The sequence below is a fragment of the Macrobrachium nipponense genome, chromosome 35 (assembly GCF_015104395.2).
Source record: "Macrobrachium nipponense isolate FS-2020 chromosome 35, ASM1510439v2, whole genome shotgun sequence".
Classification (NCBI taxonomy): Eukaryota; Metazoa; Arthropoda; class Malacostraca; order Decapoda; family Palaemonidae; genus Macrobrachium; species Macrobrachium nipponense.
In genome coordinates this window covers 19,956,109-19,983,229 of record NC_061096.1, presented here as the reverse complement: position 1 = coordinate 19,983,229, position 27,121 = coordinate 19,956,109, and the positions used below count along the sequence as shown (strand labels likewise).

The following is a 27,121-nucleotide window of genomic DNA, read 5'->3' as shown; positions in this document are numbered from 1 at the left end:
CCATCCGCCTGCGGTGTTTTCGCATGGTAACACTGCGTCCCGGGCTTTAAATAGTTACGCTATGTGTAAGTTTTAGGTAAATAAAAGGATATCTGGGTGTACATTTGCAATTGAGAGGTGTTTTAATAATTTACTGTACGCAAATTACACCGTTGAAATTCGAAATAGGATATTATTTAAAGCCCGGGAAGCAGTGTTACCATGCGCAAACACCACAGGCGGATGGACAGATGGAAAAAAACAGAGTATAGACATTTAGATAGATAAACAGAGGGATGGAAATAGATAAAACAAAAATATTCAAGTTTAGTGAGTCCAGATTTCTCCTCCTTCCCCCACCCTCTCTCTCTCTCTCTCTCCTCTCTCTCTCTCTCTCTCTCGTGAACACATGCATTAGTCGTGAAGCGAAAAATTTGCACTCCGTGGGCATCAGAATATTGTCACGTGACACATTCTATAGTTGGGTTCAAGGCCAGCCACACACTGTTGTGTAAAGTGACTGTCAAAGGATATGTTCTGTCTCAACTTCTGTGAGTTTGTTTAATGGTCACTGGTGTTCATATTTATCGCATTTTTTATTACATTATCTTTAGTTATGATCTTTGATAACTAGAGATACAAGAAAGGATCCTGTAGCCCCAATATACTGATATAGTTAAGAACTCAGTGCGTGGCTTAAAATATTTAATAGTGTCTGTATTTATTATATCAAGACATTTTCTAGGTATAATATTTAAATATGTGACCTAAACCCAACCTTAATCATCCGTTTCAGTAACTCTTGGTATGAGACACCAGCAACGTCATTACAGATGCCAGATGATCGTAAGCTACTGTAGGTTGCCACCCCGGGAGCCATCCCTGTAACAGAGGCAGAGATTGTTTGCGTTAAAAAAAAATCTTCCTTGGCTACTCTAGTTACCAAGCGATCAGCATAGTCAAGCAACCATCCGACAACAACGCAAATAATATGATTCATTTGATAAATAAAATTTTTGTGATTTTGATTTGATCTATATGGTTTTTGGCAAATGCAAAGCACTGGGGCATCTGAGGCCATTCAGCGCTGAAACGGAAATTGACAGTAAAAGGTTTGAAAGGTGTTACAGGAGGAAACCTCGCAGTTGCACTATGAAATAATTGTTAGAAGAGGGTGGACAGTAAGATGGTAGAAAGAGAATATGAACAGAGGTACAGTAAAAGGAATGAAAGTAGTGGCAGCTAGGGGCCGAAGGGACGCTACAAAGAACCTTAAGTAATGACTGCAGTGCACCGAATGAAGTTCCCTGACAGCACTCCCCCCTACGGAGAATGATTTATTTTCTATCGTTTTTTCTGCTTGAAACTTCGAACTAGTGGATGCACATACATACTCCCACGTATGTATGTATATAGCAAAGTTATAAACACTGTATCCGTGCGCTAAATATTATGTTGTAGGAAGACCACTAAAATTTGGAAAAAATTGAAAGTTTTTATTTAAGCTTTCGGAGAGTACCTACATTCTCTCCCTTTATCAGAAAGAGAAATAAAAGTTACAAAAACTGAAAACAATGGTCAAGTAACATAGGAGTGTATAGTTGTATCAGAATAACTGCCCTACGGTGATTTACCACTCTTGTTTAACAACTTAGTTAAGGGGGCCGGCCGGCTAATGCTATTCTTTAAGGACAGGACTTTGATATTCATACCACTTAATAAGGTGACTTGGGACATCTCAAACCGCATATGATTTTCGCCTCTGACCTTCGGTTTTGTGACGCCAGGGCGATTTATCCCGAATATAACCATTTTTCAAATTCTATCTCCTCCCTTGATATTTAATATTAAGACCTGGGATTACTACCATATATAGACCTGATGTAGACCTCCAATCGAATGAGGAGTTTTTTTTCTAAAAGTTATTTTTTTACTAGATATGAATTTTTCATTATGGTAAGAAAATAAACCCTATAAATCAGGAAAGCAAAATTTATAAAAAAAAAGACGAAAAAAAAATAGGATAAAAGGGCTTGATTTGATTGTTCTATAATGTCTTTCTGAGTTATATACCAAATTCCAATGTTATAGCTTTAAAACTAAGTGAGAAGATAGATTTTGAAGGTCAATAACTATAGTTTTGAGATACGGGCGTTCAAAGTTTTCCTTCGTATTTTTATAAGGACAATGTTAATAAATAATTATTATTATGAATGTATATTTCTTTTTTGTGTATTAATAAACCAAAACTATTTTATTTATCATAATTTGATCATAAATGATGATCCCTGCAAGACGGGGCACTCCTTCCTACGCAACTCTCTCTCTCTCCTTCACTAACTCGGTTTATTACAGTGAATTTTCTTCTTCTGTATGTTAGCAAGATGTTTTCCTTGTATTTTCCGTTTTGGCATGAAGAAATTCTTGCCGAAACAAAGGTAAACAAACGTAAATGCAAGAGAATGTCAAGAGGTGAAATTCGAAGTTGTACTCTCTTTTTTGCAAAGACAGTGTTAATAAATCATGATTATTATGAATTTCTTATTTCTTTTTTAGTATTAATAAACCAAAACTATGTTATTTATCATAAATTAAGATCCCTTTACTGAAAGATCGTAGCCTGGGGGACAGTGTGACGTGTGCTTCAGGCAAGAAGGGGGCGTTTACTTACTCTCTTCACTAACTACGCTAATATCGCGTATATTATGATATTCTGTAATCATATTAGAGCGAATTTTCTTCTTCTTCATGTTAGCGAGATGTTTTCCTTGTCTTTTCCTCATTGGCATGATGAAATTCTTGCAGAAACATAGATAAGCATATGTAAAAGCAAGTGAATGTCAGAGGTGAAGCTCGAACATGTGGTTACTTGATCTACTGACCAATTTTGTAACTTATTTCTCTTTCTGAAAGAGGGAGAGAATGTACTCTCCGAAATTTGAAATAAAACCTCTCAATTTTTTTCAAGTTTTAGTGGGTTTCCTACAACGTATATATAATATATATATATAGTATATATATATATATATTATATATATATATATATTTTCTTTAAATGTAATGTATATTCATATGTATACAGATACATTTATATACTCATATACATGATTTATATTATATATATGTATACACAACACACACACACATATATATATATATGTATATATATATATATATATGTATATAATATAATATATATAATAGATTATATATATATATATATATATAAAATTTTGATGACTTCTTCCAAGTTTTCTCAAACCTTTAAAAGTATTAACAAATACAATAAAACCCCCCCCATATACATGCATACATACATACATTAAACCTACATACATGCATACTATACATACATACATACATACATACATATACATACATATACATATATATATATATATATGTATATATATATATATATATATATGTATATAATATATTTAATATATATATATTTATATATATATATATATATATATATATATATATGAAAATGCTTCGTAGTAAAACGTCACCGTAGACAACAACCAATCACGGGTAAGGCTGGTCTTACCAGCCAATGAGACGACAAATATTTCCCGCTTAAGGAAAGTCATAAGATAAAATGGTTCCTCGAATCTATTAAACGCTCTCTTGTTTATCCTAAAATTTTCCTTAATATAGAATTAAGTATGTCTAGCAGTTGGAAAGACTGCTAAAATCAAAATTCATCTGACATGGATATTCTCTATAGAGAAAACTGATAATTGAGTAAATAAAGGGAATTCTCTATATAACAGTAAGCAATGTAAAACAGCTGTAATTTAAGCAAAACTCATATACATTGAAATTAATTCCCGCTTACAACACCTAAAAAAAGATGTCAATGCCAGTTGAGCAGATGTTTCAAACAGAATTCCATAAAACATAGGAATATATTCTAGCTGGAAAATCCTTGTCCTCTGATTGGATGATCCGCCCTTAAACTTACTTCTTAGAAGCACTGGGTGGCTGAAAGTTCCCAAGTACCTGGCTTACAGCCTAAATTTCATAAATTAGTTAATCAACAAGCAATGTGTCATGTACTTTAGAACTTTTAGCCGTATGCCAGTCGATAAGTTGGTCAAAATGACATTTGAACTGCTTTCCAATCTCCAGTTTCAAGTATACTATATGATGACCAAGCTGTTTCGTACAACAATACAATTTGAGTTACTGGCTCATAACAACACAGTGACTTCTTGATAAAACAACACTTATTTTCAAACGTAAACTTTTAACAATAGTTAGAAAATTCATGACCTTATGGCATAATATCTTAAATAATTTCCATGTCGAACATACTTATTCTCTCACCTCTAACACTACTTTTCCTGGCTCTTTAGAAGTAACCATCTGTGAAGACCGAGTTATACCAATTATTTTACTATTTCGTACATTTTCATAGTTGGCTTTTCCAAAAAATCAGCACCACTTATTCTGCATGGTTTCAAAAGCATAGCTGAGAAAACTTATTCTTTGACCTTAGGGTCATGGTTGGGAAAACTGTCAATAAAAGCATCCACTACTTATAAGAAATACTCTCCCTTTATAGTACTCATTCTATAATTTATCTTATTGTTGTAATTCAAAAAATTATTCTCATATAATTAATTTATATTCTTTGTTAATTGTTTCTTGGTTAATTCTCTGATGTCATGTACAAAAATGATCATATAATCTCTCGAAGCTATAAATTTGACATTAGTATTTCAACTTGAACTGATACTAATCGGGTCATTCAAGAATGAAAGAGAAAAAAAGACATCACTGCAGAACAGTGATAGACAGCGCGGATCTGTTATCATTTGTAACCAGTGAGCAGAAAGAGAGAGAGAGAGAAAAAAAACCGTACTTAAATAACCTTTGAAATTTACATAATATCCACAATCTAAACAACCCAGTTTTAGAGGACAAATGAAGTTTTCGTCATCCCAGATATTTCGTCCGAAATATCTGTACTTGGCATCTCTGGCCTCGCCTATCTTTCCCTGGCTGCCTCCTGCCTCTTCGTATAAAAGTCCTCTTGGGGTCTCACCCTGCGACACTCCTCTCCAGGTCTCGTCCATCTTTGTTGCGAAGTTCTCATCCCCTTTTCCTTCGCCCTCTCTTTGCTCTTCTCCTCATTCTATTAGTTTGCTCAACAGCAATTAGCTAGGCCGCTGCGTTGTTGAAGATGGCGAGGTCGGTCCGTTTTTTGCTGTGCCTCCTCTTGGTTGGGGCACTTCTCGTGGATGCCACGTGGGCACGAGGTTAGTACAGTCGTGTTGCACTTCCTTCATTTCGAAGCTATCTTTTCCTCAGAGTTTCTGAAAATACGGGGTTTGCATGTGTGGCGTTTTATTGCAGATTCATACATCTCAAATCGGAGAAATAGATACGTAATTCTTGTGATCATATTCTGTGTTGTCTATGATAATTCAATGTTGGACTGATGAATTTTAAAAAATCTGAATTATTTGCTTTGCAGTTAACTTAGTTTTTATGTTCCTTTATTACGTTATATTATTTATTTTGAAGTGTTGTCAATTATAGCTGTTTTAATATTTTTTAGAATATAGTAAATCAGTATAGTTTTCTTATTGTTTCTCTTTATTTTTTGTATTATTTTATAGGTAAGTTATTTTATAGGTAAGTGACCAAGATAATGGGGAAAGTTATGTATTCCCAAAAGCTTGGCTGTGCCTCTGTTTTATCCTAAGAAATAATAATGTTTGCAATATTCTGGCTATCCTGGGGTCAGGGTGGCTTTAAAAACGCGTATACTGCATATATATTATATATATATATATATATATATGTATATACACACACACATATATATATATATATATATATATATATATATATATATATATATATATATATACACATAATTGTCCACCCTTTAACGACTGAATGAAGTAAAAAACCGTTATCATTCCCTTATTATAAAAACCCATCAATTTCAACAACTATACTTCCCCCATCTATCCTGCCCATTCTCTATCTTCTCCCTCATCCAAATAAACTGTTGACACAGACCACCGCCCACCACGCGACCACATACTCCAGTCCATTCTAACCCATCTTTTCAGACTCACCTTTTTTCCTTCTGAACATTGTTTTGGTATCTACATTTCCTACCCATTCTTTTCCGCCAACAGGAGATTCCATCAGCGTTCACCTATTCCTATCGTTTGCAGATACTATTAACACTTCACTTCTGAGTAGTAAAATGTGCTTAGTCAAGCATTTTACAAGCCACCTTCTGATCTCATCCTCTTCTCTCCTCTCTCCTTCCTATCATAAAGCAACAACTTCCATTTTTCCATTATCTATATCAACATTCATTACTTCGACTCAATACTTTCCACTGGTATCAAATTCTATTTCCTTTTAGAAACATTTACAGTCTAGTTCTCTGTACGGCATTTATGATCCATTTCTTATTGTACAACCTTGCAATCATATGTTCCATCTTTTTCCTGGCTTCTCTCTTCTTGTCTTTAGAAAAAACCATCCAATGGTCTACGCACTTTAACACAAGCATGTTACGCACCCGCCAAAAGTAATCGAAAACGAGGAGCGCTCCATCGCAAAATCTCCTGACTGCTCTGCACGGTGCATACCCTACTCCATACATCGTAAATACCCTCCGCATCATCGTAAATGTTTCTGCGGACCATGTTATACCATATCTGACCTTTTCCCAATTTCTCATATAAAGTTCACCTGACTGCTTCGCTACAGACATTTGATACCCACACCCTTATGTAAACCCACACTGCTCTTCCTTCACATCATTTCTTTATGCTACAGGTCTTACAACTTACAAACCCTTCTGTCACCTTTTCCCTTTGGAAGCTTCCCTTCATTCTGATATGCCATATACACCTTGTCAAGACACTTGGCTATGTTATAAATAAGGAGGTAACTCCTTGGTGGCTTCACGGATTAGTATAGGGACACTGACCTGTGACACCTCCATCCTGTTTAAACCTCCTTGGTTATAGCCACCATACAGTAACGCTGTGCGTGTAATCTCTCATACTCCTGATGCTTTTCCAGTATTCATCATTTTAGCTTAACTTTTTTGCATTTTCAACGGACATTTCTGGAAGTAGTAAGTAGTATTGTCATATTTATATCAACAACTTCCTGTTTTGCAGTGCTAAAATCTACCGCAATTACTCTATGCATTTCTCTTCAAAAATCTCACTTCATCGACGCTGGGATATTATATGTATGTATAATATATAATATATATTATATAATATATATATATATATAATATATGATATATATATATATATAATATATATATATATATATATATAGATATATTTAAATATATATATATTCTATATTATCTATATATATAGATATTATATAGATATATATCTAATATAATAAATATCTATATATATATATATATATTATATAGAGAGAGAGAGAGAGAGAGAGAGGAGGACGAGAGTGAAGAGGAGAGAGACATTGAGAGAAGAGAGAGTCAACCACTGCTGTATATTTTTCTTCATGAAAAAAATATCACTTTGTTAATAATGAACAAGAAATAGAGCTATCGCAGACTTTCAGATAAGAAGTGAGACAAAAAAAAGAACGTAACACTATACTACCTATTTTCCATTCACTGATAAGAAACACTGTATGAGTGATATTAGATAATATCCACTTCAGCAAGCATCCACGGTAATCTAATTTTCGGTTTTTGTAGTACATTTGTTTATATGCATCACAAAGTAGCTTTTCAATGTCTTCGTTACGAGCAAAGGTATCTATAGTAAATAATAAAGCTGTAACTATAGTTCTAGTAACTTGTTTGTTTCACTGGCATGGACGTGTAAATAAGTAAAAAAAATGGTGTCTAAACAATATGCAAAGACTTTAAACCTTTTGCATGTGACGGGGTATAAGGACAAATCTTTTACAATAAAACGTAGATATTTAAAAAAATAGTTTTCAAGGTACCAGTCATAGCTCTTATGTTCCATTAGGCAGTCATTCATCGCTAATGGAAGAAGTTTTCTCTTTTGTTACTGCCACTTGAAAGATATGCAAAGTTATAAATGCTAAAGAAAATTAAGAGTTAATTATAGGCAGTGCAAACTGCTCTCTCTCTTCTCTCCCCTCGTTTCTTCTTTCTCTTCTTTTTTCTCTCTCTCTCTCTATCTCTCTCTCTCGGTCTCTCTTCTACTCCTCCTCTCTCTCTCTTCCTCCTCTCTCACCACACACACACACACACATATGTCACTGCATAAATTAATTCTCTTACTACGAGTGGATTTTGTATCCCTTTTATTGCAGATTTTTGTGGCCTCATTCTCAGCAAAGTGCACATTTCATATAAGAAAGTAAAAAGCTTTCATTGTAATAGAAAATCATTTATAACATCTTTAAATGCCATATTTTAATCATTGAAAATGTTGTGTAAAGAATGATTAAATAGTGGGGAAAAAAGTGCATTCTGAGATAATTGTTAACGGCACTGCCAATGATTTAAGTACATTAGCAATGAATAATATATTCATTTTCCAAATTCTTGTATTCTTTATGGCTGTACCATAAAATATGTAAAAGCAGAGGTGGCTTCCATACTAATAGTTTACAGGAAGGAGAAAACTGGAAAGATACAAATTTCCTTGTTTTTTATACCATTTTTCGGGACACTAACCGTCCTTTCTATACACCAAGACAAGGAATGAAACAAGGAGGTGGCTTCTCTACTCATTGGTCGCAAGTGTATATATGTCTCCTTTTGCATTCTCCTTTTACCTTTTTCTTGGCAATTCTTTGGCAGAATAGAAAACTCTAAAAATTAGGGTTTGTGATTTCAGTCCATATACTGTGCTGCAAATGCCTTTCTGCTAGTCTTGCTTCAATAGGGTTTGAAAATCGACCATATCCTTGAGTTTTATTCTTTTTTTTGTTACCTCCTAACAAGCAGTAAATTAACTTTTTCCTAAATTTTTATCGAATTTATCAGCAGATTTTGAGTGTTATGAAAGATATTTCCATAAAGTAATCTTGCTTTTGTTATAAACTGATACTTTGTCCACAAAGTGCAAGTGGTTCTGATATAACGCTATTTTCATTAACTGTCATAGGCAGTTATGTCAACTGAACGCATTGCAATTTTAATGACAAAAAATGCCTCTATGTTCATGGAAGTTATATCTGTCTGTTGATGAAGCCTTGATATTTTAGGTTAAGTACTTGCAAACTATCTTATGATAGACATATTTATTTTACTCTTTTGCAATGCAACTTGATCATTTATTTCCCCAGGAAAACATTTCATTCTAATTTCATATTTTTTCCAGCTGACCCTCGGAGGAAAGCGAAAGGAAAGAAGAAAAACAGAACTCGGAATACATGTAAGTTAAAAAATAAACGATAATGCTCGTAATGCTTCAGATGTTATATTTACTGTTAGTTATTATGATAATTTTCTTTAATGTGGCTGCTTTTTTTCTTTTTATCCAAAAATACTACTCATCTCAATTAGAAACAAGAAAATGCCTCCTTTAGTAAAACTGCTTTCATTAGGTGTCTGAAATACCTTAACTCTGGAATATTCATTGGGTCTTCAAGTATTCAGTTTAAGTTTTGAAGCTAAAGTTTAGTTTAACAGTCCTGGCATATATATATATATATAATATATATATATATATAATATATATATATATATATATATATAATTATAGATAATGTATATATATATATGTTATAAAATATATATATATATATATATATATATATATATATAGTATATATATATATAGATATATATATATATATATATATTATATAGTCGATATATATATATATATTATATATATAGGTGATTGATATGCGTCCTGTAATACAGCATTTAGTAGTATCTATTTTATGATATGAAGAAATGTTACGTTATTTCTCATCTCCCTTGGAATCACAGATGAGGATCAGGATCACCTCCACGTCACTGGTAGCTCAAGGCTACTCAAGAAGAATCGCGCTCCTTCCAGTGTTATTGAAGGTTAGTGTATGTATATACATATTTATATTTATATATATAAGGATGATCAAATTTTATACGTGATCCTTATACATTAAAAATACAGGAAACCAAAGGAAAGCAGACAGGTTATGATTTACAACCGTTTTTCGTATGTATGTATGTATTTATGTATGCATGTATATTTTATTGCCACGTTGACTAGGGTATAACGATTACCTATCTTAAGTAACTCTATCTCACTCTCTTCTACTATCTGTTTAACTACCTATCTTTCAGTCTTTTTCAAATAATTCCATCAATATCATAGTATCTCTTTATTGAGGGATAGGATATTACGCCCCCCCCCCCCCCCCCGCTCTCTCTCTCTCTCTCTCTTAAAAAACACTACACGAAGCCACCTTTATGAAGACTTCCACGACTGTACTTGCAGATAGCCATTACTGGAACCAGGAGATGCAGAAGGAGTTGCAGTCCCAGCTGGAGAAGGAGCCGATCGTGAAGCAGGCCAAGAATGTCATCTACTTCCTGGGCGACGGGACATCCATCTCGACGCTTACCGCGGCCCGGCTCCTGAAGGGACAGCTCACCGGTCGCTATGAACACGAGGTCATGGCTTACGAGACCTTCCCCTACTCGACGTTGATTAAGGTAGAGTTATTTACTGGGATGACTGAATATCTCCTTGAGTACTCGTGTTTTTTTCTTTTTTTTTTTTTTTGGTTTCCAGAATCGTTTAATATCTTATTTTCAATTTTTTTTAACCCGACGGAGGTTTAAAAACCGCAATTCCGTGGGAAATAAACAACTTTACAGTAATATAACCTTCTCTTTTAACGGTACGTAAATTAGTAGTCTGTACTGGAATTGCAGAATATTTGCATGAATAGTACTTCTTTTTTTATTTTTGTTCTTTTTCGGACTTATTTTCAAAAATTTTTATTTTATTTAGCCCCAGTGAGGTTTATAAAACTTAATTTCGTGGTAAACGAACAGGTTTACATTGTATAGCCTAACTTTTCTTAACGGTACCTAATCAATAGGCATGCTTGAAGCACATCACATCCTTACCTTAAATTTACTGGTATCTTTGCAATAGCAGCTCTTTTAGCAATGGAAATAAATTAAAGGATTTCCTCTTAACGCACATTAAAACATAGCTTAAATAAGCCTTGTAACTCCTTGACTTAAGTTGGTTAAGGTTTTCTCTTAATCAACTGTACAGACCGGTTCTATTACAAGATCTAGTTGGTTACGCTTTCAGGTTGTGGGTTGTTGAAATGTTCCTGTGATGTTTTCAAGCCGTTCGTCACATTGTATTGCTGTTGCAGTATATAGTACTAATTCTGAACCCCTTCCCAAATACATATCCCGTAAAAGCGCCTCAGTGGCGTGGTTGGTTTGGTGTTTGCTTCTCACCTCGGTGGTCGCGGGTTCGATTCTCGGCCATTCCATTGAGGAGTGAGAGATGTGTATTTCTGGTGATAGAAGTTCACTCTCGACGTGGTTCGGAAGTCACGCAAAGCCGTTGGTCCCGTTGCTGAATAACCACTGGTTCCATGCAACGTAAAAACACCATATAAACAAACATATTCCGTAAATAATCTTATCCTTCGTACGGTCGTGCAAAGAATACTTAGAGAACTATGGTTAACTGAGTGAAAAAATAGCCTTAAAAATTCGCAAGTCATTTTAATTAGAATTTGTACTGCGCCACCAAATCTCCGTCTCAATATCTACAGTTTTCTACAGACATACAGTTCCTCGTTGGACGAGTGGCTTTCGCACTCGGCTACCAGTCTGGTGGTCCGAGGTTCGATTCTCGGCTCGACCAAACCGGAATCAAAATAATTTATTTCTGGTGATAGAAATTCATTTCGCGATATAATGTGGTTCGGATCCCACAATAAGCTGTAGGTCCCGTTGCTAGGTGGCCAGTTGGTTCCTAGCCACGTAAAAATATCTAATTCTTCGGGCCAGCTCCAGGAGAGCTGTTAACCGGCTCAGTGGTCTGGTTAAACTATGATATACTTATTTCTACAGACATACAGCGCTGACAAGCAAGTGACCGACTCGGCAGCGAGTTCCACGGCCTACCTGAGCGGCGTGAAGGGAAATCAAGCTACGATCGGCGTGGACGCCAATGTCCCTCTGGCAGACTGCGACGCCATGAATGTCCCTCAATTCCACACCACTTCCATTCTCAAGAATTTCCAGGTGATTCTTAAGGAGTTTCTTGTCGATATTGCTGTGATAATTAGATTTTCTTCTTCTTCTTCTTCTTCTTCTTCTTCTTCTTCTTCTTATTATTATTATTATTATTATTATTATTATTATTATCATTATTATTTCTTTCTTCTTCTTCTTCTTCTTCTTCTTCTTCTTCTTCTTATTATTATTATTATTATTATTATTATTATTATTATCTTCTTCTTCTTCTTCTTCTTCTTCTTCTTCTTATTATTATTATTATTATTATTATTATTATTATTATTACGTGCCTTGGGTATGTATGCTACGAATTTCTTGGATATAGTTCAATGTTCCTTCCGGATGTGGAAAGGACACTTAGATTTTCTAGTTTAAATCGTCTAAAATATATTGTTAGTCTTTCTTTATATATTATTATTTTTTTCAATAAAGCTAAGAGGAATGATATTTCCGTCTGGCCTGTCAGTTAGGTTGACTCACATATACTGGGACATGAAATTCATGGTAAATAATGTTTGAGTTCGAGCATTTTTATTTCGGCAGTGCCAGTTGAGCCCAATGTTACTCTAAAATTTCGTAATAATGTAATTCTTGAAATCTGCTGTCTTATATTTGAGAGAACAAACTGTATCCAAGAATATTTGCAATGCCTCCAATGGAATGGTTGTTCTGTAAAGAAGTTTCCTATACAGCGTAAATGCTGTATGAAACTCTCAGGTGCGGCCCATGAAACTTTCATGTTGTCATCTATAGCGGTGCAGACGCACGATCATGGCTAACTTTAACCTTAAATCAAATATCACTACTGAGTGTAGAGGGCGACAATTTGGTATGTTTGATGATTGGAAGGCGGATGATCAACATATCATTTGCAGCCCTCTAGCCTCAGTAGTTTTTAAGATCTGAAGGCAGACAGAAAAAGTGTGGACGGATAGACATATAGCCATTTTAATAGTTTCTTATTTTTACAGAAAACTAAGAAAGTAAGTGGTAAGTAAAAAAAAAATTTAGCTTTCATATAGAATGTACTCTCATTTGTAAAGCGCAGCTTTACAAATGAGAGTATATGACTGAAAGAACTTCTACTTATGCTTGTAAATGATATCCCTATCATTGTGTATATGTGGCAACGGAGCACACTCACAAACAATGTCATTATATAAAGATGCCATTCTCCTTCAACAGACCGAATTTAATATTCCTTCAAGACGATAATAAGTTCATGAATCTTTGAAGGAACTTGGAACTATAACCTCTGAACTCTTATAAACGAGACTTTTTAATTTGATAAAAAGAAATATAGGCCTAAGAGATAGTCTTAGGAGAGCTCTTATGTAAGCCTATTTGATAAAGTGACTGTCAACCTAAGAAGAGAGAGAGAGAGAGAGAGAGAGAGAGAGAGAAGAGAGAGAGAGAGAGAGAGAGAGATCGAAAAAATACTGCGTTACATGAAATTTATTTTGCTAAGAACATTATTTGTTTTTATTTTAGGTTTATTGCCATCAATTTTAAGCACCATTACTTGGAATAACTGGGGATTTATTAAGTACGCTATTATACAATACTGTTAAATTTAGATGTCATTCATTTTTTGCTATGCACAGTTACTTGGAATTTAGTTAACTCCAAGGTACATGTATACCCCTCAAAATAATTGGCTTGACCACTGTCATGTTGGAAATGGACAGATTTTACGCATAAAATGTCCTTTGCAATGATTCGGTTTTTAACTCATCCTAATTGTACTCAAGCCCTAAGCGTCGTACAGCTTTGATGGGACAAATCATATCGACCAAATTTTCCCATCCCGACAGAGAGAATGATACGATCTGATTTATTTTCCGATAAAAGAATTAATTAAAAGGGTACTTTCTGGCTGGACACAATGAAGGTTATTAGTGTTAGCAAGCACTCACTTCCTTACGATGGATCTCAGAGTTTATGCATTGTCTAACCTGATACTATATGCCACGTGACTCGCAGCTCAAATTCTGGTAATAATTCCAAATTTACATAATTCCTAGTACCTATGACCTAACATTTCTGTACTGATCTGATATTTGGATTTAAACGTATTTATTCAAGCATAAGGAAATGGAAGTGGCAAGATGAATGTTCAAGCACGCTGATTGTGTGACTAACTGTCATTTGTTTGCACAGGATGCTGGGAAATCCACTGGAGTTGTAACAGTAACCAGAGTCACCCATGCTTCGCCCGCAGGGAACTACGCCCACACTGCTGAAAGGTAAGTTGTAGGTAGTCACCAGTCATGAAGAATTTGCTTTCTTAATGATATTTACGACAATAAGAAGAATTTTATATCCTTGTGAACGTCATCTTCTGTGATATAACCGGAAACGATGTAAAACAAGGATTATAAAGTCATGCGAAAGGGCCGTGAACCAGAGATTCCAATAGCTTGCAGAAATACTACGATGATACAGAAAGCGCGAAAGTCAAGTGTTCTAAAATCATCCAAGAAGTTGTAAACAAAGGATCTTCAAATCATGATAAACTACGTCATTATCGGCATGTTTATTGTAAATTTCATTAAAAAAATTATTTCTCTATTGTAATAAACATATTAGTCAGCTTAAGTGATTTTGCTTGTAAATTTTTTCTTAATTCAGGTGGTACATATTTAATTAAAAGGAACTGTGTCATTAAGTGTGTTTTTGAGTGCAAACGTGTAAGTGAAAACTGAGAGAGAGAGAGAGAGAGAGAGAGAGAGAGAGAGAGAGAGAGAGTATACATACAATTCCGGCATCTGTTTCTCTTTCACCGCAGACACTGGGAGAGTGATGACGACATCAATGACTTCGGTGGGGACCCTGAGTTATGTGACGACATAGCTGAACAACTCGTCCTTGGGGACACAGGCGCACAAATAAAGGTGATCTTTTAGTAGTTTCAGAGGCACCTTATAGATATACGAATAACTTCTCGAATGGCGAAATCACACTTGATAAGAATTCTCATGGGCAGTTTTATTCTTCCATTTTCTATTCGATATTTGATTAATACTGGTTTATATCGTCGACTATCATTTTTAGGTTTAAATTACATAATATTTTGGATATGTAAACATTAGGTAATTATTAGGTGTTAATTTTCTTTGAAGTACCCTAGTATATGCAAGAATATTTACTTACAATTAATAAAACCCCAGTACATATATATTATTCTTCATAAAACAAAGTCTTTTGCCTGGAACACACACACACACACACACTTAAAACAATATCCTGTATTGATAGAGGTTCAAGTAAACACCTAGTACGTGACTTGAACTTTTGAAGGTCATAATGGGCGGTGGGCGCAAGAAGTTCACTCCGAAAGGCGTGGACGATCCTGAAGGCGGGGACGGAGGCAAAAGAGACGACGGGAAGAACTTGATCGCAACTTGGCTTCAACAAAAGACAGCGATCGGGAATTCCTCGTACGTCTGGAACCGCAGTCAACTCATGTCGCTGGATACGTCTACAACACAGTATCTCATGGGTAATTGTCTTCATGGCAAATCGTAGTCTGCTTATTTTTAAAAAGTATTTCGAAGTTTTTATCGTAATAAAGCACAGACGATTTTCTACAGACATAAATCCATATGTACACTATATATATATATATATATATATATATATATATATATATCCTATATATATATATATATATATATATATATGTTTCCTAAAATAAATGGCAGCTCTAGCGTAGACAGTCAATTTTCATGTTTTCACATTTAATTAGAGATTTTGAGCATTTTTGTTAGAATCTGGGTTCTAAAGACGTAGCGCATAGTTGTGGTTAGGAACTTTCATGAAAGCTTATAGCGAAATTGTGCATCAGTGTTATGTTCTTCATGGTAAATTATTAAAAAGATCTAATTTTCGAGTACCTGTCGTATCCGCTAAAAGAATTTGAAGGAAGTAATTTTTCCACCCATGCCTGCCCGCCTGGGTGAATGTGCGTTTGTGTATTTTGTAGACATTAGCATGGTTTCTCAAGATGTATTAAAAAGATTTCGATGAAATTTGGGATATAGATTCAAGTGGATACCTTTTTTTAGAAGATTAACTTTTGGGAGACATTTTTAGAAAGATAAAAGGTCTAGGTCATAATTTGATTGTTTAATTATTAGCTACCTACACATCTGGTACGTGATTCTCAAAAAGCATAATACCATTTTCAGGACTATTTGACTGGAGCCACATGGCATACGCCATCGATAAGGACCCTAGCAATCCTAGCTTGGAGGAAATGACTCGAAAGGCCATTGAGGTCCTACAGAGGGACGATAAGGGATACTTCCTTTTCGTCGAAGGTAAATTATTATGATTGCTATTATTATCATTATTATCTGGCGTTTCTTTCTTAGCCAGAATGAGCTTTAAACAGAGCTCTCACAAGGCTGACAGTAGGAAGTTATCCCTCTAAGCCTGAGGTGCAACCTCCGTAGAGGTTAATCCCTTGAGTGCACCGAAGTGTTTTGTGTACAGTAGGCAATGCTAATAGTTGTTTACATTGTCTCTTGGTCCCAGTTTTCAACCTTTTACTTTACCTCCATTCCCACTTCCTTCTTCAATCGTCCTGTCAAACGCCCATTAACTGTTACTTCTTAGTGAAAATGTGTTGTTTTCTCCCAGTTCCACCTTGCAATCCTCGTGCTTTATTTCTTTTGGTTCCTGAATCTCTTTAGCTCGCTTTCCAGTTGTAGTGCTGAATGGCCGAAAGTGCCCTAGTGCTAGATTTGACAGCCTATATCTTGTAAATAAAATCAACCAAGGATGTCATTTATGCCAAAACAAATATAAATATATATAGCTAGTTTTGGAAATACACAACAAGAACGACAAATGGACAGTGTAATCTACAGGGTGTCCATAAAGTCCCAGTACCATTACAAGTATTTATTGTTCAGAAACCATGTAACATAGAGTAATGCAGTTTAATGAAGTGCTCTGAATGTAAACTTGAGTAAAAGTAGAACATTCTACAAAAAACTGTATTGCTCTTTGTTATATGGTTTCTTAGCAATAAATACTTGTAATGGTACTGGGAATTTATGGACACCCTGTGCTATAATACTAATTTGACGTATCTCTTCCCCAGGTGGAAACATAGACAGAGCCCACCACCTGAATGAGCACAGGTCAGCCTTGGAGGAGGCACTGGAATTCGAGAAGGCCATCGCAGCCGCCAACGAAATGACCAACCCTGAAGACACCCTCATCATCGTCACTGCAGATCACTCGCAGCCCCTCGTCATCAATGGATACCCCGAGAGACAAAATGATATCCTTGGTAAGAATTTGGCGGAGGTACTCGAGACGAAAACGTCAAATAAACGAATGAATGAAATGGGCGACTGCTGTGATCAGAGTCAATTGATCAGGCCTCTCAGCCAGAGTAGTCCCATGGCTGTTTTAGCAGAGAGTAATTCAAGTAATTCAGTGTTATGATTGGTATCATACTTAAGATGGTATTAACCGTTGTTGTGGTTAATGGCGGTTTAATGTTAGGGTTAATGGCTGTTTATTAATGTTGTGGTTAGAAACGTAAGCCCAAGGATGATCAACAGACACAATTCGTTGTTTATTGAGCAAGATTTAGATTATCAAGTCTGTCAAATCAGGTGAAAATGCTTCAGTTGGATTCCATTTTCACAACAGGAGCGAAAGCAATTCTGCACAAAATCAGAATATAAGGCCAATTAAATATAAGATGTTTTGGAATCATTTATTCACTCGTCTTTCAGGTATTGGAGACTACTCGGACGTTGATGGATTGCCCTTCACAACGCTCATGTACACCAACGGACCCGGATACAGAGGTGAAGAGAATCACATAAGGCCTGACCCATCTCAGGAGGATTATGGTAAGGGACAAGTTCCTCGTTGGATCAGTGGGTTACGTTCTCGCCTACCGATTTGGTAGTCCCTAGTTCGGGTCCCCGCTTTGCCAACGTGGAATGAGAGGAATTTGTTTCTGGTGATTAGGAATTCATTTCTCGATATTATGTGCTTCGGATCCCACAATAAGCTGTAGGTCCCTTTGCTAGGTAGCCAACTGGTTCCTAGCCACGTAAAAATATCTAATCCTTCGGGCCCTGGTCTGGTTAAACTATGATATACTTATAGTAAGGGACATCTACTATGGTAGATTCACATCAACCGTGCATTTGATGTCTAGGCCGGTCCTATACGATGCTCCTGATTGGCTGTTGATAAGCCAATCACAAGGTTGGAAACTCTCAGTCTCTCGAGAGAGTTCACATGGGTAGGTTACATATATTTTCCCTGAGAGAGATGTTCTTACCATTTTTCATCACTTGGTTGCTTACATTAAAGAAATAATTCTCTTAATGGTTAATTTATAGTTCTGAGCATACACTTCATTATATTCGCCAGACATAACGAAACTTTATAAGTCTGAAAATTCCTTAGAACTAGCGGCGAAAGATTAACGTGGGTGCTGTAGTTACCCATATATATGATAGAAAACGCAGAAGTAGTTATACGAAGAAAATATTTAATTTAAGCACTAACTAACCAAACTTCCTTGGATTCATAAACGGATTCATCAAGGTTTAAAATTCTGTCGCATCTTTCATTTTACGCCATTTTTCTATTATTTTTCCTTCGAAGAGGAATAGCTCGCACATTTCTCCTGTTTTTATCCTTTTTCTTCATTCAATTTTATTGGTAGAAAATGGTGAATAGTAGCTAACTACAGTAGGATATAATATTATTAACATTAGTTATTAACTCTAATCATGAATGTTATGGCATTAGTTATGTGCGGGTACACCTGTACAGTCACACACACACACACAAAGATATATATATATAATATATATATATATATATATATATATATGTATATATAATTTAATATATATATATATTATATAATATATAATATATATCTTACATATATCATACATATGTCATAATGTCATAGTCAGGTCAGTCAGAACTGACTGCTGTTGCAGCGTTAGTAATGGGTACTGCCCAAGCATTGATGCCGTAAGAAGTGCCAGTTCTTTGGTATGTCAATGCCTCATTTCCCAAGGAAAATGAGCTCTTGGGCAGAGAAATCTTTTCTTCTTGCGGGCCAACAGCAACCAAATCGTCAGGTCAGTCGTATTGCTGAAGACTAGATATTGCTTCCATAGGAAGTGTCAGTGAGCTGGAGTACACCTATATTGTACTTCAAGGCATAAGGAATGCGTAGTCAAATGAGCATGAACGGATTTTGGCAAACCTCATATGCTTTTTTTTTAAGCCAGTGTTTTTTTTATTGTTCAAGATCTTGATCTGTTAAAAATATCAAAAGGGATAAGTGAACATGGATAAGGAATCTGAAGTTACACAGCTCATTGTAAGAATCGTGCTGTTTATGAAGTACAGTATGAGAAATATATAAAACAAATAACGCAAAATAACAGCTTTTGATCAATTTATTCGGATTTTGATCATCTGAAGAGGATTACACACACACACACACACACAAGCACAAGCACACACACACACACAAACACACACACACGACATATATATATATATATATATATATATATATATATATATATATGTATGTCTACCCTATTTCACCAAGATTCGTCCATCCGTTTTTGAGATACACTCAAACACAAAACTTCGTGCAAACATACCGGTAAAAGCTTAGCTCTTTATATGGCTGAAAGGAGGTTATGATGATAATAGCAATAAAAAAAAGATATCAGGACGCATAATATGAGTTTTTACCTTAGGCGGATTTCTATTCGGTGCTTAGAAGTGGGGCGAGAGCACTGATACCTGCCGCGTGTTCTTTCTTCAGCGTTCTTCATAACTCTATTTATAAATCTCGAATTGATCGAGGCGAACCAGTTGTAACCGCTTACTGCAGAACAAAGGCATATCAAGGTATATCGCAAGGTGCAGCGGTAATAACATCGTTGCTACCTGAGATATTTTACTTTTGCAATAATATGGATCCGAGAAAATCTCTCGTGGCTGAATTTTTTATGAGCGGTACTACCTTGGTCTTCTCTTTTGTTCGTACATTGACTCACGGCTTTGCATATATACCGATGGACAAAGCTTTCCTACGGCTTTTGGAAGGTTTTGTCTTATTCTTGTTTTCGTTCGCAATTTATTGCAGACAAAGTAAAACAAGGCGTGATCCGTCCCCCAGCTTACTCAGGGTGCGTGCTAAAATCTACGGTCAAATAGAGCGTTGTCTCACCTACGAAAATTGAAATAAATACGCTATATTTTATTAGAAGTAATTGTTTTGTAGTGTTCAACATGCACATTATTTATTTTTTTTTTTTTACATTTTCATTCTAATAGATAAATCATAAATATCCTATCCAAAAATTCTTGTAACTCGACGCGAAACTCCTTTTTCAGACCTTTCTAAACTTTTCCATAAGGCTTTTCTACCCCAAAGAAGAAGAACAACAGCAAGAACAACAACAACAAAGCAGTTAGTAGGCTTACTCCTAGTTAAGGAAACAAACGTTAACTTTTCTGTCAGATCTTCCAGCCCAAGCTTTTTTTTTTTTACCTACAATGTATAACCCAAGGCATTTTACAATTCAGAGACGTGTACTATTATTTTCAGCTCCTTCTTTCATTATTTCAGAGGATCCTCACTACATGGGCGCCTCCACTGTCCCCATGATCGAATCCCACCACGCAGGCGAGGATGTTATCCTCTATGCCAGAGGTCCTCACGCCCATCTTTTCACAGGAATCCACGAAAACGCCTATATCCCCCACGCCCTCAGGTGAGAGTGACCCACAAGGGGTAAATATAAAGAGATGTTGGGAAGTGCTTCTCCTTAGCTTACATGTTTATTTACTTTTTTTGTTTTTTTATTATAATCTGGTTAGTTTTCTTTATAAGCGCCGTGAAGGCTTTAAGAATCTCTCAGATTATTTTTTTGATTTCATAAAATTCAAAATGAGACACGTTTATGAAGGAAATTTCTGTGTATATAAGAGAGATTGTTATTCGAGCCAACAAACTATATTCACTTGATGCTATCTGAACTGAGTCTCATTAGCTATACATTGCCGCTGAATGACTTTTTCTGTCTCCCGTAAAACCTAAAACTCGTTCCTTGTGGAGCGAAAATTAAAGACAAATCTATATTAGATCAATGTAATGAGCCAGGAAAATGCTTTATAGGAATCATGAAAATGATTGACATTAATCTATATTTGCTCTGTCTCATATGCTCTGAAAATTCATAGCGTTGTAGAGGGTTAACTATTCGCTTTTAGCCCATGCATTTGCTACTTCGATTTATTCACTGATTACTTATTCATCCGTTCATATCTATAATCCATAATTCAATATCTTATTCATTCCTTAACGTCGAGAACAATTGGCATGGATACCATGAAGGATATTATGACAAAAATCAACCAGTTCTACTTATATTACTGACTTCAGTTGTAAACTATAGTTATTACTGACAGCTTCCAATCATATGACAATCTATTTTTTTCTTGGATTATTTTGTTAGTTCTATTCTGCGACTATTTTCGTCTTTTTTGTCCTGGAATTCATTCTCGTTTTTTTCCAGTTATTGCCTAACTGCTGTTTTTGTAGGGTTGTAATTCTGTTGGTTAGTTTGGCCATGTTTAATTGTTATTTTCGCCTATATTTTATGTTTTGTCTTTGTTCGCACATGCAAAGGCTTCCCTGATTAGTTGATGTTGTTTTTTTCGTTTATTCCACGTGGCTGTGCGCACATTTTGAATAGTGATGATATAATGTCTTTTCTATATTAAAACCCAAGACCTTACACTTGTTGATACACCACGGAAGGGGAAATCTCTCCCTTATTAGCCGCAATCTCGCAACGCGTTTCACCATAATAGTTAATAACATTTACAAGATTTTGAAGGAACGCACGTAAACTAAACAAGAGCGCTTCCCATTAGCCAATTTTGTTTCTTTGATGGTGACAAATATCTAACTGATAAAGATAAGGCTATGCTGGATTCCACTACAGCGATTTGTCAGGTATTCGTCAATATCATCAATATCCGCAGAAAATATGCCCATCTAGAATCCACTCAGAAATTGATTTTACCCTGATTTCATAAGCCATTCGTCCGGTTATGATATACTACACTGCTGACATACGCTCAATCCTGAAATATTAACGTAGCTTTTTATGTCAATATGAGTCAAATGGTGACATTTTGTCTGGTTTCGGGTTCCGGGTGGACTGGGGATCCAGGGGGGACTGGTTGGGTGGGAGAGGGTGGCGGCGATATCTGAGATTAGAGACGAAAAGGCTATTTATAGTAGCTGCTCTTAGATTCCTTTATATCCAAGGACTCCTGAGTCACCAAGAAACGGTTTCAACGTACCCAAGGAGTAGCATGACAGGTCTTGTGATGTATTCGCTGCCACGTATCTTGGCCACTTCACGATTTCTGTCTAAACTAGAGCATTTGTACTAACTCACTTACACACGAAACTGAGATCTTGCAAGGCAGACTAGCCCATTCAACCATAAGGGATAATTTGACATCTAGTAGGTGAGGAAGGAGAGCAGAATACTAGGGATGTATAAGGTGTTAATGATCATGACATATAGAAGCTTTCAGTCCCTTCAGTATTCGTGCTTAATATTTAATCTGTAAGGATAGAAATGTCATCCTAGTCACTGCTGTTGGTATTTCATCTAAGTACTGATGCTGTAAACCAATTTATCTATTCCTGTGGCTTTTATTTTGTATGTATTTATTCCTTTTTAAGCTTGGAACATCTTTACCTTGAATATGATGAGAGTTGTGAGGAATAAATAATAATAATAATAATAATAATAATAATAATAATAATAATAATAATAATAATAGTTGGGAATGACTATCAGTGCTATACTATGGGAAAAAAATGGCTAATGACTGATTTTATTTTTCCTTTTCTTTCAGATACGCTGCCTGCGTAGGCGACGGACTACACTTCTGTACGTCAGATAAGCAATGATGATCTTCGCGTTTTAAAAATTACATTATTTGAAAATAGAAATGTTATGGTAAATCGGCAAGATACGTTGGTAACCCCTAAATTATTTAAGATAGGAATTTTAAGTCAAAATAGGAAGGCACATTGCTAATATCAATATAGCATTGATAGTTGCTATTGTATATCCATGGCTTCATCGCGCGCAGCTTTGCTTTGCAGGCTTCATTGCATCCATGTATATATATATATATATATATATATATATATATATATATATATATATATATATATATATATATATGCGCAAGAAAACTACAAATAACAGAAAGGTATATTCAGACTGCTTTGCTTAAGTCATAACGGACGTAATGATAACATGATGAGATTGAATTAATTAGAAAACAATATTCGAAAATCAAGTCACTTCACAATTTATTGCGCTTGTTTACCATACAAAAATCCTATTATTTATTTTACATATGCAGAAACTCCAGGAGTGTGCGAACGAATGGAAATAAAGCGAAAGTTATACAGTTAGTCCTTTTCCTGTCCCTTTCGTTACCAGACGCACGATTATGGCTAGCTTTAACCATACAAAAAATAAAAACTACTGAAGCTTGAGGGGTGCAATCTTGTATGTTTGATGTTTGGAAGGTGGGTGATCAACATACAAATTTGCATTCCTTTAGCCTCGGCAGTTTTAAAGATCTGAGGGCGAACAGAAAAAGTGCTGACGGACAGACAAAGCCGTCTCAATAGTTTCTTTGACAGAAAATTAAAATGGCAAAAAGAGAGTGAATCAGAAGCTATACGATAATTTATACTAACAGTTTGGCAGATTCAGGACCAATATTTACCTTCATTACTGCAGAGTGAATTGGCTTATTTCTATATTCATATAAGGCTTATGCCTTGAATGACTTTTCAAACCTAAGTCACTCACACGCTTCTTTCATGCCTTTCGTGGAACTTCATTCAAATCAACACAGTCTTTCGTCTTACTTTATATGATACATCATGCGCCTCCTAATACTCATGAGTGGTCAGTATATAAAAATTTCATCTATCATTTGGCCACAGCATTATATATATAACCCCAGCTGCGGGCAACCAATCTATATCACATTTATTAAGCGACTGACTCATACTTCATACTTCAAAACAAAAATGCTTTTTTTTCTTTTTTTTTTTATCCTATGCACAAGTCATACGTCCATATATAGAGAGATCGGTTTCAAGAAAATATATCTGCACATAATATAAAAGTTTATGTGATTGGTGGTGGGGGGGGGAGATTTACTGCTTAAATGTTATGTGTACTATCTCGACGATTGGTCAAATTGAGATAACTCAGCAAAAAGATATATATATATATATATATATATATATATATATATATATATATATATATATTATATATATATACACACACACACATATATATATATATATATATATATATATATATATATATATATTATATATATATATATATATATATATACTATATTTATATATATATATATATATATATATATATATATATATATATATATAAATATATAAAGTAGCATATTTGCGGATTATGCAATTACAGGCACAGAATAGATCCCTGTGCCCAATTGCGTATGTTTTTAGCTCTAAATACCATACTATTCTGAAAACATACTTATCAGTTATTCAGACTAAGTAACATAAAACCAGTTGAGGTTGAAGATGGCTCGGACATACCCTCCGCACTATAGTTTCACCTGGAATAAGTGGAGATTTGTGGAAGTGAAAGCAAAGGAAACACTTGGGGTGAGTGGTAGAGTTTCGCAGAGGCCCTTTGGTATTTCACGGAGAAGAGTATAGAGCAACACATGGCAAGAGAAGTGATGGAGGTGGAAGTGGATGGAATACGAAGGAGAGGAAGACCTAAGACCAGGTGGAGAGATTGCATTAGAGATGATGTGAGGGAGAAGGGAGTACGGGAGGAAATGACACAGGGCAGGGGTAGATGGAAGAGACTCATTAAAAACGGCGACCCCGAATAGGGATAAAGCCGGGAAGAAGAAGAAGGAAAAGAAGAAGAAGACTCTTGTATTGCACGGTGTTGGAGGTGTTCATGTTGATGGTAAATTATTCAGTTACTTACAAACGTACTTATATAAGTATATGTATGTATGTATAGATATAATTAAGAGCATCTGCAGACGACTCACTTCAGATACAGGACGACTTGCATTTTGTTTAGACAGCATCTTCTAAGATACTCGAACTTATTCATAAATTTTCATCAGTTTTCAACTTCGTGTCTCCCTTCGCCCCGGATTACCAAATCCATCCTTTTTGACATCTCTGTATAATCAGGTCTTCTGTTTTACAATTCAAACCTTTCATTTCATTTACTACTTTTGCCTTTAAATCCACTAATTCCCAATGATATATCATTCTCTATTCTTCCCCTAATTATTTGTTATTACTACATTATTATAAGTAGATATGCGTTTACATATACGTACTCATTTGTATAAGTAGATATGCGTTTACATATACGTACTCATTTGTTACATATATGTATGTCTATGTACTCTGAGAGCATTACACCGTTTTAAACGTCAGCATCCAAGCTATTACAATGCGTACAAATAAATTGGTTTAACCAGTCTCATTATCAAGCGGGTTGGATAGTGGCCCCATTTGCACGTGTAAGAGTGCCATTACCCAATTACTCTTCATTACTCAGTGTGAGGCCGTAAATTAATTCATTGATTATCAAATGAATGACACACTCTCTAATCTCATCAGTGAAAGTGATACCTGCAGTGCAATAAGACTTTTATTTTTTTTTTTTCAGTGCGATTGGCATGCTTTTATTGTCTCTACCCTACAGTAAATTGTTCATGGAATTTGATGAATTGGTCCTTTTTTGGTTAACACAGATGTCATTATTTTCATTCGAGAAACAAATCCACAGTTATGTATATGTGCATATGTTAAAAGATAAAGAGATTGAAAAGGGGAATTGAACAGTTTCCCGAAAGCTTTCTTTACAGACTCATGCTACTATGTGTATGTTTGAGTTATTATTTTCATTTTCATCATTATTGATGTTTATTTTATCTGGCAAGGGAGTCGTGCTTTTATTTGGTTATTTTGGCTTTCTGTTTGTCTATTACTCACTAAAATAGCTATTGGTCAAGTTACTACTGATTTGACTCTGGTTTCATGTTCATTTATTCAGAAAGTGTTTTATTTTTAAAATTTTTTTTTGTGGGGAGGGTTGTAAAAAATTGGGTATATTGTAATGATCAGGGTTCAGCTTATAGAGGAGGGATTGATATTAATCCCCCTTTTATTTTTACGTGTTCTTATCCGGACTTACAGTTTGGAAAACAACAATTTACAAAACAGAGCTTCGAAATGTGAAGGCCTTAATTAATACCAAGTCAGGGGACTGAAAGCCGCTCTACAGAAGAGGCAAACTGTATTTCACTTGAGTCCAGCTTTCAATTCTTTTAGTATACTTTGTGTTAGGTTCGAGTTCACAAGAATCAGATGATTTTATTCCCACAAAAGCATTATTTCATTTTTTACAATGGGGAGGCAAGGAAAAAATTAATAATCTGTCACAACTTTGTAACGCTCTTCTACAGTTTTCGTTTTATTGATTTTTTTTTCGTAAATGGACATACGATATATACGCGTATGAAATTGTCAGAATTGCTTCAGTAATTCTAAAAAGTTCTCTAGTCATCATCCTTATCATTATTTAAACTGAGTTCTGACTGGCAATGCATGCTAAAAATATCTTGACCATCTTAGATGTTTCTAATGCTTTTACATTATAAAACATCTTTTACATTCACTTTGTTAACCTTTACAGTCCGAAAAAGCGAAAGACAATTGTCCGTGTAGATGAAGGTCCATATGCA

General features: G+C 35.2%; 1 protein-coding gene across 1 annotated transcript; it reads left to right on the top strand.

Annotated features, from left to right (window-relative positions):
* Positions 1-5,036: 5,036 nt before the first annotated feature.
* LOC135208460 (alkaline phosphatase-like) lies at positions 5,037-23,737 on the top strand. The gene is made up of 13 exons (XM_064240659.1): positions 5,037-5,249; positions 9,321-9,374; positions 9,938-10,018; positions 10,431-10,648; positions 12,041-12,214; positions 14,369-14,454; positions 14,997-15,102; positions 15,509-15,710; positions 16,399-16,530; positions 17,319-17,510; positions 17,965-18,084; positions 20,859-21,003; positions 23,171-23,737. The coding sequence occupies exons 1-13, from the start codon at positions 5,174-5,176 to the stop codon at positions 23,223-23,225; spliced, it is 1,641 nt and encodes a 546-aa protein (XP_064096729.1). The 5' UTR covers positions 5,037-5,173; the 3' UTR covers positions 23,226-23,737.
* The last annotated feature ends 3,384 nt before the right edge of the window (positions 23,738-27,121 follow it).